The sequence below is a fragment of the Clinocottus analis genome, unplaced genomic scaffold, assembly GCF_023055335.1.
Source record: "Clinocottus analis isolate CAN_PGR_092001 unplaced genomic scaffold, fCliAna1.0.p SCAF_29, whole genome shotgun sequence".
NCBI classification, from domain to species: domain Eukaryota; kingdom Metazoa; phylum Chordata; class Actinopteri; order Perciformes; family Cottidae; genus Clinocottus; species Clinocottus analis.
The window spans coordinates 1,860,001-1,876,865 of record NW_027176031.1 but is presented as its reverse complement, the minus strand read 5'-3'; the positions used below and the strand labels follow the sequence as shown (position 1 = coordinate 1,876,865).

The 16,865-nt window shown below is 41.8% G+C and overlaps 1 protein-coding gene across 8 annotated transcripts in view; it reads right to left on the bottom strand.

Moving 5' to 3' along the window:
- Nucleotides 1-944: 944 nt before the first annotated feature.
- Nucleotides 945-16,865, bottom strand: part of ect2 (epithelial cell transforming 2) — a 52,331-nt gene continuing 36,410 nt past the window's right edge. For 4 of the 8 annotated variants that reach the window (XM_068593255.1, XM_068593257.1, XM_068593259.1 and 1 more), the window contains 3 exons: nucleotides 15,857-15,964; nucleotides 14,133-14,267; nucleotides 6,670-7,250 (listed from right to left, as the gene is read on the bottom strand). In XM_068593255.1, the coding sequence (XP_068449356.1) occupies nucleotides 6,705-7,250; nucleotides 14,133-14,267; nucleotides 15,857-15,964 (789 nt within the window). In that variant the 3' untranslated portion in view covers nucleotides 6,670-6,704. Of the gene's footprint in view, nucleotides 2,357-6,669; nucleotides 7,251-13,631; nucleotides 13,881-14,132; nucleotides 14,268-15,856; nucleotides 15,965-16,865 lie in introns of those variants that run through there. The other 4 variants (XM_068593260.1, XM_068593263.1, XM_068593261.1 and 1 more) reach the window with 3 other exon arrangements.

Genomic DNA, 16,865 nt, shown 5'->3' with positions numbered 1-16,865 from the left:
GCTTTGGACTCTAATTTGAGGGGGGGGGGGGGGGGATTCCTGATCCGATGTGAGGTCCCGGGACACGGATGTCATATGTGTTCAGATTTTGTGTGACGTTTTGTGAAATCTCAGTGTATACATAAAAAAACATTTAAATAATGAGGCAAATTTTTTTTTTGTGATTTTGGGTTACACAAAATAAACTGAATTCACAATGAGGCGTCTCCTCTCCATGAGGGATCGCAGTACAAGACGTCATCATTCTTTGGTCTCGCTGATGGTTCTACTTTAAACCGTTTCATCCATCAGTCACAAGCTGACCTAAAACTAAATACCTGCTTGTTCTCCAATTATGCCCACTTGTCAGTATTTGTGGGCCAAGTTAATTTCCTTTAAAGAACCCACTGACTCTGCTAGCTCAAAAGTGAATTTCAAACCGCGGATCTGATTTATGAGTTAGAGGGAAACTGGAGAAGTGCACTTCTTCTTGTCTGGGGGACCCAAGTACTTCTAAACCAACTCTTACATCAAATAAGCAAGAAGTACAGACAACAACTGAAGAGCAATAATGAGCTCGCTTCAAAGTGAAATGCCAATCACAAACAGGCCTTCAAAGATCCCAAACTCCAGCGGATGCTTCAAGACTAGAGTCAAACATTTTGAGCCACGTCATCCGTTAATTATCAATTATATCTGCGATGGCAAAGAAGGATCAGTGTGGCTGAATTAAGATAAGCTCTTACAGTATCAAGATGAACATTTTCTTCCAACTAAATTAACCTCAGCAGCGTTTGGTTTAACTTTGCAGGAAACCTTAGTCTGGCACTGAAAGAGAAAATTAGATTTATTTTCGCACAAAGACGTACAATTACTCAGCCTGCCATAAACATGAATTAAGTTTGTATTATGAGCAGGTCATCAAAGACAGACAGTAAAAAATAAAAACTGCTTCAATCCTCAGGTACATGTTTAAGTGCATTTAATAGAGATGAAACAACAGGAGACATAAGAAGCTCAATGAAACTAAATAAGGAAAAAGACATGAAAGTGAAAAACAACATAAATAGTAAGAGAGAAAAAAGTATTCTTCAATAATAAATATATACATTGATGCAGCATTCCTTCTAAAACAGACAAAGGACACGCTGTAAAAGAGTCTTAAAAACGTGGACAGGGAACAAGAGCACAGGCGCTTTTATTCAACTCAATCTCTCACATGTTAAAATAGAAGCTTTATAAAAGCTGGAAACTATCACAAGTTTAAATGTTGATGGTGGGTTAATTATAGGAATGTAAAGTTATTATATCAGGTGAAAAGAAGTCTACCCCACTACAATAAAACATTACATATCAGTTATCATAAAGACTGTTGCTTTCCCAAGAACATCAAACACCAGAGCTCAACCGCATGCATGTGTGCAACTGAAATACCTCAAAATGGAAAAGGAAACATTCCTTACTTACACTCAATAGCATCCGGGGACAAAGTCTCCATTTAAACCAGAGGACAGAGAGCTCCGTAGTTAGTGTTCTGTCTGCCAACAACAGTCAGCAGCCAGGCAGCATGTGTGTGTGACATTAATATAAGAAACAAATTAATTGTGTCAAGACAATCCATTAACAGTACCCAGCAAAAAGCAGAGCATCCTTCATTGTTTACAAGGAGAGCAAGCATTACATCACAGAGGGGCCCTCACACACACACACACACACACACACACACACACACACACACACACACACACACACACACACACACACACACACACACACACACACACACACACACACACACACACACACACACACACGTGGCCCCCAGCACGGGGCCGTACTACCAGTCCAGCTATTTCCCCCAGTTAGCTCCTTGTCTTATTTCACGCAGCGCACATGTTTGGAAAGCATCAAGGGGTTTGTCGGACACGAGTTCTCAGCTACAGACACGGAGCAGTTTCAGCTGCACGCGTCACATGTTGGGAATCAGGCTGATGAACAATTGCCTTATTGTTTCAACCCTGCTTAGTCCAAGTCTCAACTATGAAGCACTCTAACAGGAGCGGGACAATTCTTCAGTGCGGTTGCTTTTCCAAATGTGGCTTAGTGCCATTTCCTCTGGATTTAAAAAGTGAGAGGAGCTCCAGGATGGACAGATGCCAGATTGCCAGTAATTGACTGGTCGCTTCCATATAGGACGGCACACCTGTCCAGCCGGGTCTTTCTGTTGAGCGACAGTCGGCTATACAGGAGGCGGAGAGATGGGAGGTGGCTGGCGGCGCCCGGGGGCTCAGAAGAGATGAGTGGTGGAACGGCTGAATGTGTGGTACTTTCTCTCAAACATGGAGGGTAGATTGACCATGGAGGGGGATTGGTGTGCCTGCAGGGAGAAAACAGACTAATGAGAACAGAAACATGGTCATGTGATGAGGTGAGAAAACACCCAGCTGTGTTAAAGGATCTCCCTGATTGATTCAAACCTGGCTATGACGTCACGACTACAACAACCATGAGCAGCCAGAATGAGTGGATACAAAGCTCCAGGTTGGACAGACGTACGTCTCGTAAACATCCTTTCCACTTCCTGCTGACCTAATGTACCTCCCTAGCTGTGTGTCCACTAAAGCTCTGCATTTGAATGGAAATCTATATTTATTAAATGTGACGGCATTAGGTTAGAAAGGATATTTCAACGTGTGCTACTTTAGCTTCCAGCACCCATAAAAAAGGTGGCGATGACTTCCAGTTCTGCCTTCAGCCCGTCCGGGTGTCTGGCTGCTCATGTTGGCTGTGCCGTCAGATTTGGTTGCAGCAGTGTTGCGACGTTTCAAGAAAAGACTTTGGTGAACATGTATGTTATAATAACCGAAAGCAAAAACAGAAAAGAAGAAAGAGTATATGGTTTAATAAAAAGAGTATTATTTAAATAACTTGAACAGCAGGACATGGTGTTTTATTTGGAAGAAGAAAGCACCAGTAAGTGTGAATGAATGTTAAGTGCTCAGTCAGCCATTTACCTCCGTCCCAAACGAGCAGCCATTAGACCTGCCAGTGAAAGCCACGGCGTGTCATATGTGCAACTCTGATCTCTAAAACACGGGGCACACACACATGGAGTCACAGACTTTTAGAATGAAAATAAAATCGAGTGTGAAATTAAATGGAATTCGCCAGAAAGTGGACGCCGTGTATAGAAATGGTTGTTTTCACGGCGGCTAAAGCGAATAAACAGAAGCTGGCGGCTATGGTTCACGTTGTTCCTGCTGTGTCTCAGAGGGCCGGGCTGCAGTTTACCATCCAAACCACGAGAATCAGGCTGAAGTTGAATCACTATTCTGTGATATTCTTCACATTTTGAATATGAATGTATTGAATCCAATTTAAGTCATCCAGCATATACGATCGTTTCTGAAATGTAAAAAATTTATTCTTGAAAAAAAAAAATGTAAATCTGGAAAACATATAAACAGATTTCATATGGCCCTAAATATATGTATGTGTGTGTGTGTAGAATAAGAATTTAATGTGTTCCAGCCTCATTTTAATTACTAAGTGCACAAAGACAAATGCTGTCGCTAGCGCTTCTCTGGCTTCAAAGACAAACGTTGGCAACGAGTCCTGTAAGATGGGCAATCTTTGCCAACACAAGCACACTTCAGTAGCTGTACACCTGGCTTTTAAACAACACCCCTCCCTATGTGATTACACGTTGGAGAGAAGTGCTTGAGTGCTCCAGAAACACTGGGCTGAATGAATAAGCAGATCTGTGGTTGGTTTCCACTGGAGGGGAGACCAGGTCGAGGGCAGTCCTGGTCCCAGTGCAAACATATCGGACCGTCATTACACACCTGCCACAGCAGAGCTCACATGCTAATTAGCACTTGATCTGGGCAAGCGGGCATGAAAACGTTTCCATTTTCACCTCAGCCGGCGCACACACAACAGACCGCCACGCCTCTCCTGATATATCACCGGCGTCATGCAAAGGTGTTCTGGCTCATAACACTATGGTTTACCCAGATGTAGGTTTTATTAGAGCGGATTAATAGGGGCTGATCACAACACTGTCACATAAGCCCTTCACCAGCTCCATGAGCTATACATCAAACCTGAGGGAGCAGGAGAGCAGCGGCATAATGACACGCGAGAGGGGAGCTCATCATCCAGCCACGGAATCTGTGATTTAGAGACCAGTAAAGGATTGGTCCTGGTACCGAGCGCTGCAGGTGGGACAGGCGCAGGTTTCATTGACAGTGTTGTGTGTGGTAGCCGCTTGACAATAGCAGGCAATGTTTGTCAGTTAATATTAAGATAATAATTGGAACGTCAACACTATGACTCAAGAGTCACGCCCTAACTCCGGAAGCAAAGACGCCGGCTCTTTATCATAAATATTTGTTGATTCTTTGGTTTTAATCTGATAGAAAGCTAACGGAAACAAAGTAATGTGTAAACTGTGCGATGAATAAGTCGGACTAAAGATAAAAACACCACAAATCTCCGCTCCCATCCTGAAGCCAGACACGCAATCTGCTACCTACTCGATTCACAAAGAGCAGCACGGTGAGAGACACAGCAGACCGTACCGGGAGATTACTGCAGTGGATTGAGCTGATTTAACATCTCAGAATGCCTTATATTACACTAAGGCTTTTTTAATTTGTTTAGCGTGGTTTTTCTGAAAGCAATATTGGCACGTATTGGTGGAGGGGGCATGGTTCATGACCTATCCTGATGGAGGCGTTTTCCGCTCTTAAGGAGCCATCATGTCGTCCATCTTTATTCACAGTCTATGTTCGTCTCTTACAGCGCTGCTCAGGGTGCTGTTGCTTTAGGACTGCCGACCGGACACTGACTGGCAGACGGCTACGATTCAAACTGTGCTCTTTGGAGACATGTGACAGGGACATGTGAGAAATTTGATCACGAAGGACCGTCAGACATCTACAGCAAATCATCAGTTTAATTTTAAATTATTAGTTGCACCTCTTTCCTTTACATTATAGATATTGAACATGCTGTTGCTTTTTGTAGGTTGAAATGTGCTATTAAGCTTCTGTCACCAATCCAATCATTTTATTCGATGTTAAAAAGTAGTCAGTCAGGAGGCCTCACATTAAGTGCTAATTACCATTCACCATACTAATGCAGCAATGAATGATGTGAGATATACATCGCACCATATTAAAATCTCATGTGCTGTTATTTGTAATATTAAATGTTCTCTCCCCAGCTCAGTGCGGCTGACTTCATCCTCATCATATACCGTGATCGATCTGGCCTGTTCTTTACTCCAGAAGGAGGAAGGATCGTGACCCCCAAAAAGTCTGGACTGAGTTTAACATCCAGATGTATGAACAATGAGGCGGTAGGTTTTGGTTTTTGACTTGTTTCATTGCCTCAAGTCATTCTTCAGCCCTTAAGTAAGTTAATCAGGCATGTATTCCATGACATTCATTCCCTTCATGCTGTGCCCTAGCACAGTCCTGCTAGTCATAAAGATTAACTTAACGCAGGTTGCATTGACTGGCATTATAAGTCCTTCAAGCTCTACTCAGTACAACTGAGTATTGGGTGAATTTCAATGCAACCATGATGAGTTCAAATGTTCTCTTGTAAAATATAGTTTTTTGATGAGAAACACACTAACGAGCAGGTTTTAGTGGATGGACATTGACGAGAAGTTGCACCCGAACAAATACATAGCAACCTATTTAGTGACTGGAATAGGGTCAGTATTGAGGAAGAACACTGCAGATGGCAGACATTGTTAACGCTATTCACAAAAACTTGAGAAAATAAGTTCAACACTTGCAAAATAGCCCTTTTAAGAGAACCATATTGATGCAAAAAAAGGAGTTCCTGTTTACGGATATGTTCGTTGGAATGAAAACACTTTCGTATGGTTCATTGGAAAAATGATTTCTTGATCTTCAAATAGACAACACTGTCGTTATGTGTATGTTTGAAGCCCATGTCACAAGCATTAATAGCTTTCAGACTGAAAGAGCTCTGTCCACTTAACTGGCAACGGGTTAAATGGCTGAAAGTTGTTTCTGAAAAAGCTGCTGAGGTTAAAACAAAGACCTCCGACTTTAAGTACTTAGTAAAACTTTTGAATGTGAATGGTTATTAATCAGATCAACCCTTTATAATGAATATGGATTTCTCTAAACAGTCATGTTTAAAACCCTGACCGTAAAATGAAATATTCTAATATTCTGCCATTAAAAGGATTTTTTTCCAGCTGAGGCAAAGCAGGCTTCCACCTTTTTTATGTCCCAGCTCTACACTAACTCAGCTCCATTACAGCCTTTTGTATACAGCCCACAATTAATAGCACCCACCTCGTGAATATTCCCAGCCACCACCATCAGTTAGTAACCCAGGTGATTCAGAGGAGCAGAGAGATTCCAAATCAACCCTTAAAATCTCTGCCCTGCACACAATCTCAAGTGGGGAGAAGCATTAAACCCCCACACTTCTTATCTAACTCAGAGGTCAGCGGTCCCTCATTAATCTGATCCATCTTTGTCGGAGGGTCTCAGCTTCTAAGGAGTTGATTTGGCAGTAGAAATGCACCTGTGGTGTTTGGATGTTAAAAGGCCAACACGGAGTAATCAGCAGGTAGTGAGGATTAAGATACAAATGAAAATGGTATTGTGCACCCAGACTTAAAACTAGACCACAGAGTTAGGTTTGCTCACATCAGACTCCAGGACTGAGATTTAGAGCAGAGTCTCCCTGCGAGGACTGGTCAGGACAGCCTTTGGTGGGTCCAAAGGCGCTTGGGGATCCCTGCATGACTCAGAAAAGGTCCTACCTTTGGCATTAACAGGCGGAGGAGCCAGGAACCTTGCCTGGAACCCTAATGAGGGGAGGTGTCTGGACACGTGCTGAATAGATTTTAGTTGGGAGATTTGAGAGTTGAGCTGAATGGAGTTTCTGACAGCTGGAATTGAGGTGGAGGTGGGACGAGTTGAAGTGGTGTAGGGGCCTGGATGAGATGGTGCCGGTTGGGACAATGGAGCATGGAGGATGGACTTTGGTTCTTGGGAGCTAAGGCAATAGACGGGGCGGAGGCTTTCGTTAAACTTGGGGGCAGCAACGGGGCAGGGGCTGTGTGCAGGGTTTGAGGCGGGGCTGCTGGGCGGACGTATACAGACTGGGAGCCTGGCTCTGAGCGGAGGATGGTCCAGAGAGTTAGAGCGCTGCACCACAACACTGTTCTTGGCAGAATCACTCAAACTGAACGTGGAGGTAGAGCGAGACATCTAGAGCACATAACAGAGAGGAGACACACATAGAGATGGGCTTTATATATGAAAACCCCCCTAAAAAACAAGTTTAGACACGCAGATAAATGAAGACGATGAAACAAAATTCAAGGAGAGAGGATATCCTCAGAAGGTAAAAGAAAAGACAGAAACACGTGTGAAAGACTATGCAAGGCTCTATATCACATACAGTAAGTTAGAAATATTAGGAGTAAAGTTTAAGCAGAGCAAGAAAGACATCTGCAGGGGGGACTTTAAAATTGCATACCTCGACAGACTGTTGTTTTAAATACACAATGCACACCCACCGACACTGTTAAATTAATAAACACAGGTTCTAAAGAAAGCTGATGATCAAATTCTTCAGTATCTTGTTTCAAACAACTAGTGTTCAATCATAGCCTCAACCGTTTTATACTACATCAGTTTGTGGGGTTACACAAGGTGACAGAAAAAAAATGTCTTCTTGCATATCTACTGTTTAGCATATTGCACTTGTTGCATAGCATACAGCAGGGGCAGTAATTCTCCTACTGTTATATTAGGGGGCGGGGCGCCCCCCCCCTGAAGAAATCCCCACCCCCTGTGATTTTCTCTATAGCGCCAGATCACAAGAAGTAATTTAAGGTTCTCTTTCCTACCGAACAGGTGCACCTTCTGCTATTAAACAAACTAAACGGCCCTATTTAATTGATCGGATCCACACGACAGCTCGTCATTTATGTCTCTGCGTGGTTGCGCATGAACACTCTCCTCTGCTCTCTGTATCACGCACGGCAGACAGACACTTGTGCGCACACAGGTGAGCGCTGAGCACTCAGCAGCGGGCAAAGAGTGTCGAAAAATATGTCGCGTGACAAAAGCTCCCAGGTTGAAGATGGCAACAGTAGCACTCCTGCAAGAAACACCGGAGCAGCTCTTCTGCTCCAAATGAAACGAGCCAAAGTGCTTGTGTCTTGTACCAACAATGAGCTTGCTGGCTTGACACATTACAAAGTACACGGACATAAAACGAAGTCATTACTAAAGACATGGAGAAATACCTGTACTTTCAGGTAAATGGTTACGGTACGCATAAGCAAGATTGGCATTTTGCCAAAACCCAATCTCCGTAAAGTCTTCGTTAGGTCGTCTTTTCTGCTGATCCGTCTCTCAAAACCAAAAAAAGATCTCAGCTCAACATGAATCATGAACTGAGAGCGGCCATATCAAGTCTACAACCCCAATTATAAAATATGTGTAGAGGAAAGCAGCTCACTGCAGTCAATAATACTGATTCAATCTAATGCTCACACATCTGCACTTTTGTTTTGCAATTTGCTTTTAGTTTTCCAAAATTAGCTATTTAGTAGTAACTAAATATTTATTTTTTGCACAGATAGAACTTTATCTGTACATACACCGCCTACCACACTGTATACAGCATATACCACGTAGCAAACACTATCTACTGCACAGCGTACGGCATCTACCGTATAGCATACAGCATCTACCATGTAGCATACAGCATAGCATATACCACCTACTACATCATATACAGCATCTACCATGTAGCATACAGCATCCACTGCGTAGCATATACCAATGTTGCAGGGTATACTGATACTAAAAAAGTACCGCGCTACCTATACGTTAAAAACGATACGATTTTGCATATTTTAAGTATCAGTACTTTCTCAAAATAGCGCTTCCTTAAAACTGCTCCGCTCTCTCATGCTGCATGAAGAGACTGCATGGAGACGGAGCTCAAGGCTCTGGCTCACACATGGAGCAGAGCAGCAGCAGCGCTCACAGGCAGTGACCAGGGGAGACGTGGCATGAGCTCAGGAGCTCTTGCTGACCGTCGTCTGCTTGTAGAAGAAAAAGACGCTAGGACTGTAATCTGGAGGTACTTTGGATACAGTGCAGACTGTGAGGGAAAGCCCACTGACACCGATAGACCAGTCTGTACAGACAAAAGGGAGGTAACGCGTCAAACATGGCCAAGCACCTTTCAAGCAGACAGCCCGAACTTTTTAAAGAGTTTAACGAACCACAGGTAAGCAAATGTAATTATAAACATGAAAAACCCACAGCTCACTCGTATACAGCCACGAGTAGCATCAGCCTAGTTTGACTATAAGCATTTATGACCATGAGGTCAGAATGCACACAAAAGTGTACCAAATGAAACACAATTGATGCAAAATGGTAACATGCTGGTGGAGCCTGAGGATGGATCTTGAGCTAATTATTTCAAGATTATTAATAAGAGCATAAGAGCAGAGGGACAAATTACCCTTTAATTATGTGTCAATCTTTAAATGTACCCATATGATAGCTTTAGGTTTTTTTCACCTCAAACACACATCTGTAAAATTATTATTATTAGTAGTAGTATGGAGTATTATTATTATCTACAATTGCTCATACTTATGTATGGAGTATTATTATTTACAATTGCTCATACTTATAGAAATAACTATGTAGTCATCCGGACAATAGACCTACATAGCCATGTACAATCAATGCTATGATAGCACCATGCAGTTTTCATTAATATCTTGGTGTATGCTAATACTAATATTAATGCTATTTGTCAAGTGTTCAAAAAGCTGGGCAGAAACAAGCTGGTCAAAAAGGGAACCATACAGATGTTTTATCTATGACTATTATAGATAAATTACCAGTATTAGGGCTGCAACAACGAAACGATAAAATCGATAAACGATTATTAAAAAGGTTGGCAACGAATTTCATTATCAATTCGTTGTGTCGCACGATTATTACGCCACTCAGTAAGTCCCGGAGATGTTTGAGTATTGAACAAAACAGTTGAGTGGAGCGCAGCGCGCAGGTCCAGGAGCTTCTGGTGCAGCCCTGTATCCTCTTGTATGTCACTGCATAGTCGCGTTGCATGTACAATAACTTAACAGCAGTGTCGTTAGCGCGCTAGTTGTTCATTCTTAGTGTTTGAGCCATGCTGTTGGGTTAGATAACGTCTTCGTTTTAAAACACCACGGAGGCTTCAAGAGAAGCAACGCGTAAATATCTCCTCTGAGGTGCAGAACATAGACCTGCGTTCAACAGTCCGATATAATGTGGTTTCATGCAGAGGAAGTGCTGCTGTGATTTGTAGTTCGACTCTAATTAACAACCTTTGTTTTGGTAAACTGCAGTCCGTAAGTTATCTGTTGATACATTGAGTGTTACTTCTGCAATATTATCTCTTGTTCTCTAAATTCTGAGTGTGTACGTCTGTGAGTATGTACCTCTGTGAATGTGTCCGTGAGTGTGCATGTGTGTGAGTCTGTTGGTGCATGTGTGTGAGTGTGCATGTCTTTGTGTGTGTCTGTGCATGTGTGTGCGTCTGTGAGTGTGCATGTCTGTGAGTGTAGAGAACAAGTTATGACAAATCCTGTTAAGTTTTCTGATTTGTATTTCTTTATTTTTTATGAATTCTTTATTGTTAAGATTTGTTGCACTGTGAATTTGCACTGCGAGTTCTGTTGTAATAAAAAGGTTGCAAATTAATGCTTTAATTTTTTTTTTTTATTCGATTAATTAAAAAAATAATCGACCGATTAATCAATTATTAAAATAATCGTTAGTTGCAGCCCTAACCAGTATTGTATCGTATCAAATTCTAGTATCGTAAGTATCGGTATTGTCATATTAATAGCAGGTATCGTATCGAAGTCAGAATTTTGGTGTCGTGACAACCCTAGCATATACCACTTACCACATTGTATACAGCATCTACTATGTAGCATACACCATCTCCTGCCTAGCATATGCCATGCATCACATTTTATACAGTATCTCCCAAGTAGCATGCAGACTCTACCACGAAGCTTACATCTACCATGTAGAATACACCACATACAGTAGGGTTGTCACGATACCAAAATTATGACTTTGATACGATACCTGTCATTAACATCATGATACGGATACTTACGATACGATACTATAACAATACTATAATACGATACTATAATAGTAATAAATAAAACATCTGTATGGTTCCCTTTTGACCAGCTTGTTTCTGCCCAGCTTTTTGAACACTTGGCAAATGGCAATAATACTAGTATTAGCATACAGCAAGATATTAATGAAAACTACATGGTGCTATCATAGCATTCATTATACACGGCTATGTAGGTCTATTGTCCGGATGACTACATAGTTATTTCCATAAGTATGAGCAATTGTAGATAATAATACTCCATACATAAGTATGAGCAATTGTAGATAATAATACTCCATACTACCACTATTACTAATAATAATTTTACAGATGTGTGTTTGAGGTGAAAAAAACCTAAAGCTATCATATGGGTACATTAAAGATTGACACATAATTAAAAGATATTTTCTCCACTTTATTGAAAATTGTACTTATTAATAATCTTGAACTAATTAGCTCAAGATCCATCCTCAGGCTCCACCAGCATGTCACCATTTTGCATCAATTGTGTTTCATTTGGTACACTTTTGTGTGCATTCTGACCTCATGATCATAAATGCTTATAGTCAAACTAGGCTGATGCTACTCGTGGCTGTATACGAGTGAGCTGTGGGTTTTTCATGTTTATAATTACATTTGCTTACCTGTGGTTCGTTAAACTCTTTAAAAAGTTCGGGCTGTCTGCTTGAAAGGTGCTTGGCCATGTTTGACGCGTTACCTCCCTTTTGTCTGTACAGACTGGTCTATCGGTGTCAGTGGGCTTTCCCTCACAGTCTGCACTGTATCCAAAGTATCTCCAGATTACAGTCCTGGAGTCTTTTTCTTCTACAAGCAGACGACGGTCGGCAAGAGCTCCTGAGCTCATGCCATGTCTCCCCTGGTCACTGGCTGTGAGCGCTGCTGCTGCTGCTGCTCCGCCAGAGCCGTAAGCACCGCCCCCCTGAGGTCCGTCTCCATGCACTCTGTGCATGCAGCATGAGAGAGAGCGGAGCAGTTTTAAGAAAGCGCTATTTTGAGAAAGTACCAATACTTAAAATATGCAAAATCGTAACGTTTTTAACGTACGGGTAGCGCGGTACTTTTGTAGTATCGGTATACCGTGCAAAATTAGTGTACAGCATTTACCACGTTGCATACAGCATCTACCGTGTATCAAATACCAGTTGCAACAGTACAAACAGCATCTACCTCGTAGCAAACAGCATCTACCGCATGGCAAAACAGCATCTTCTGTGTGGGAGCTAGACCTGGATGCTACTGTATGTGAATGTAGGCTAATGTGTTGGATTTGAGTCGGGATGACCTGATCCTGTTTCTATTTGCTACACAACTGTACAGTGCACACTTCAAGTACATTTTAAATGATTAAAACCAGTCCAATGTGTATTCTTGGCGATTGACTAGGTCTGCATTGCATCAAAAAAGATATTGCCTGCATCCAAGCCGTTCCTTATTGTTTTTATTTTTCCCCTCTTTTAATAATAAACTACTCTTTAAAACCCCTCTCTAATATTTCTATCACCCTATAAGTGTCTTTCAGTGTTTGTCTGTTTGTTGCCTCAGTGCATCCTTTGCCTGAATAATCTCTACTTCGTTGAGGGTTTATTTCTATCTTCTTTACATATTTTCTACGGATTACATGAAATTATTCTTATTGGCTTTTTGCTTTCTGAGATTTTACCGCAGCTCCACACTAGACTCCCACTCATCTTAGATGAAAAGAGTGGACATTAATTATGTTACTATATTAAATAGATGGTTTTAAACTGCATTGTGCCCCTACCACACCCACACACACCCCAGAAGAGTGGGCAGTGTGTTACTGTGCAATAAAGCTCTGCGTGTAAAAACACGCATGACAGGTGGCGTAAAACAAAAGCTGAGGCTCAATAAAGTTAGAAATGCCTTTACCGGTACAGCTTTTTGATCGCTAGTAACCTGAGCCAAACAGGGTCCTCTACATGGAACATCTACCGATGAGGCCGCTCGCTATCGCCTCATTCTTTTACTGAGACACGTCTATAGCTGCCAATATGCATTGCCCTCATTAGCTAAACAGTCTCAGCAGCCAAAATAAACTTTCCTTCTCTTTAGATGCAGTAGTTGCTGCCGAGACTCGCCTGCTCTGCTTGTATTAAAGTGCCAACGGTGAAAAAGGATTAAAAAAAAACACTTTCCTATCAGTATTGAGGAACTACCTCAAGCTATATTCAAGACCTTTGTATGCCTTTTGCATTCTCCACAGCAATCTAGGATATTGTGACGCAACAAAAGTTGTACATGTATGTCTTTGTGTGTTCATACATAAATATCAATATTCATCCTTCTGTGTTTTACATTTACATCCTTGTCTCATTGGGAACCAGGTCGCAAGTGAGATGAGTGACTAACAAGTGTGTAAATGGTGTGAATATGTGGGAATTAGATGATTTTTCTTTAACATTTCTCCTCCTCCTTTTCACACCCACTTGTTTAATGAAAATAGAGAATCAAGAAATGACTCATTCGAACACTGCCCATAACACAATATGTGTAGGAAAATAAGTAACAACTAAACGAATAATCTTACAAAAGAGCAGAAAAAGCTCCTTCACATTTAAGACCAAAAGGCCCTTTTAAAAATCAAGGTACATCAACTGAAAGCTGCTCCATCATGGACTGATGTCCATTGTCTGGCTCTCAAAGGGAGGAAGAGATGGAGGGAGAAGAAAAGGAATGAGGAACACATGGACAGAGAGACGGACAGAGAGACATATCTCAGTATTAATTATGTTATACTGTTTATATAAACGAGACACATTTTCAAATTCAGGAAATGTTAATATATCATTAAAGGTAGTATTTATGAAGTCAACCTAAACTTCGATATGAGAGAGCATTATGTCTTTCCCCCCCAAAAAGTGAATATTAAAAAAAACAACAAGACTTACAGCCAGTGTGGAGCTGCTGCCGATGCGGTTTTCACAACTCAACCTCTGACTTTTCTCATCTGGAGTACTGTTGGCCATGAACGCCCGCTGGATCACACGCTTGGGGGTCTTGGTGAAGGAAAAGGCCCTGGTCACCTAACACACGCACACACACACACACACGCACTCTTAGCAATGCATTTGAATGGGATCAGCCACTTCCTTTGGAGCATTCTTATAGTCTCTCTCGTCATATACATCACAAAGGAGGATAATTACACAATCTGTTCTTTATTCGTCACATAAAGCCTGCAACACTTAATGGCAGAGGACCACCTGTACTAGACATTATGTGGTCTGAACAAAAGTAGGAGCTTTCACTAACAAGGTACATTTGATACCTTACAATGGTGATGTGCCCAATGTAATGATAGTAAAAATTACAATATAAAACCCTCCAAAGACACTTATGTCACCAGTCTTATCTCCATGTGGTTTAGGAGGACAGGCTGGCACTTTACCTGGTAACACTTAGACAATGTCCTCAACTTGTTTATTTATTTTCATTATATATGGCTTAAATAAATATTAACCAGTGTCGATAACAACATTATGTACTGATCTCTGGAAAGTGGAAAAGAGCTACAAAATTAGACAACATAGGGAGCATTGTAGATTAAAGAGGACCATGTTTCTGTGCTAGTACTGAAAGGCAGGATTTTAGATGCTATCTTAACATGCACAAAGTTATGAGCCTCTGTTTTTTTTATTAGAGGTCAAACATTTTGCCATTACTAGTGCTGTAATTCAATTCAATTCAGTTTATTTTGTATAGCCTTTACAATCTGTATACATGACATCCCTGTCCAGAACCTCACATCGGATCAGGAAAAACTCCCCCAAATAAAGATAGTAATAATCATAGAGCAATAATAATGTGCTTTTATCTGTTAAAAGAGTAGCCTGGTACATTATGAATGCATGCAAACCAAGAAGAGATGCCAGCTACTGACCTCTGCATATGTGGCCATTCAATTTAGTGCACTGTGAATCAGGAAAGTAACTTTGTAGCACAAAGGAAAAAAGAAATGTGAAGAGTGTCAGTTTAACCCGTCTCGAATGTCTTAACCTTCACTGCTCTCAGTTGTTCCCTCAAATGTGTGTGCTTTAGCATCACATAAACCCTTTTCCCCATGCAGTAATGACAATGTCTTTTATCGGCTTGTTCCAAAGATTCTTTCAGGCAGTATGATGCTTGTATTCAGTTAAATATTCAAATCCTTCAGCTGCCCTGTCTGTGTGAGCTGGAAAGAGCAGCTAAGAAGAGCTCAGGCAGCCTTCAATCCCAGCCCTTTGTTTTATAAATGCTAAATCACATCAAAGGGAAGAGTCTGCACACGGTGTCTTGTGCCTAATTTCATTCATGTTTCTGTGTAACTCAGCAGGAAATAATTTAAGTAGTCCTGTCAGTCTGAATCAGGAATGTACCCGAATAAGGACACCCGGGTCGACTTTAGGCCAATGTGTCTCTTGTGTGGCTGCTGATAGCTCTGTCAGCTGAGGAGTCAATCACACGGGACGGCAGCAGAGGAGTACGTACCAATGTTTGGTTTAAAACTCATTTTGTAGACTTTATTGCATTCAGCAGTCTAAACACCGCCTGGCTGATCCACATGTATGTTATGTTACCTCAGGCCACCACTGGAATAGTTGCAGTTGGGCATGTCAACGAGGGGAAACTTTACCTTTTTAGAGGTCTTCTTGATGGCCCTGGAGGCTTTGCTCAGGGTGCTGTCCATATCCTTGGTGCTGACCTGGAGTGAATCTGGGTCTGTGCTCTGAATAAGGTCTTCCTGGTGACCAGACGAGAACAAACACAGCCTCAAACTTAGTAGAAGGAATCATGACCCTGGATTGGTCTTGTGAACAAGCAGTGCTCTCTCGTTGGTATTCACATCGTAGCGCTAAACCAGTGAAAACAGCATTAGGAATGCAGCTGTGAGGTGGTGGGCAGACCAGAGGCCAACATCGCCCCCTGCTGCTTGCTCTGCTAAATGGTGCAGACAGCCTCACCTCCATAACGTCCTGTAGACTCAGAATCCTCACGCTTAATCGGCCTATAACATGTTGGTTTTCTACAATCTCCTCAAACCATCTCAGGATATATTCGGCAATGTTTTTCTTCAGCATGAAAAATCGGACAAAAATAGGAACTGGTAGAACTAAGTTTTGCCTTATTCCTCTTTGCTTCATGTTGTGCAATGCTGTGAAAGACACATCAATAAGTCACACTGCTGAACTGGGTGACAAGAGCCTTCGTTACCATAAAACACAAATGCGTATTAATTCCCAGCTGAAAATAGTCTCCAAAAAGCACTATTCCTGTTTGAGTGAGCACCGTGTGAGGCGATGAGCAGCATTACGGCTGTGGGCGGAGCAGTGCATTGATTTCTCAGTAAATTAATGATACAACCCCTCCAAACCCAGAAGCCTTCTCATCTCTTGCTAGCCTTTCTTTAACTTCCTGTTATGGTCAGAATTCTGAAACACCCTCAAAGTTTTTTACGAGAAATAAACTGAACCGTGGTCCGGGGGGAAACTTCCCACCTGTTGTTATGGTTTGGATGACCAGAAAGATGTTCAGGACCGAGGTGGGTGTGGATTTGTTTTTGGAGAGGAAACAACTCTTCAGAATAAACTGCTGTTAAGGATTACAGAGCCATCACAGCTTCCTTCCCTGTCTGCCACTCTGTC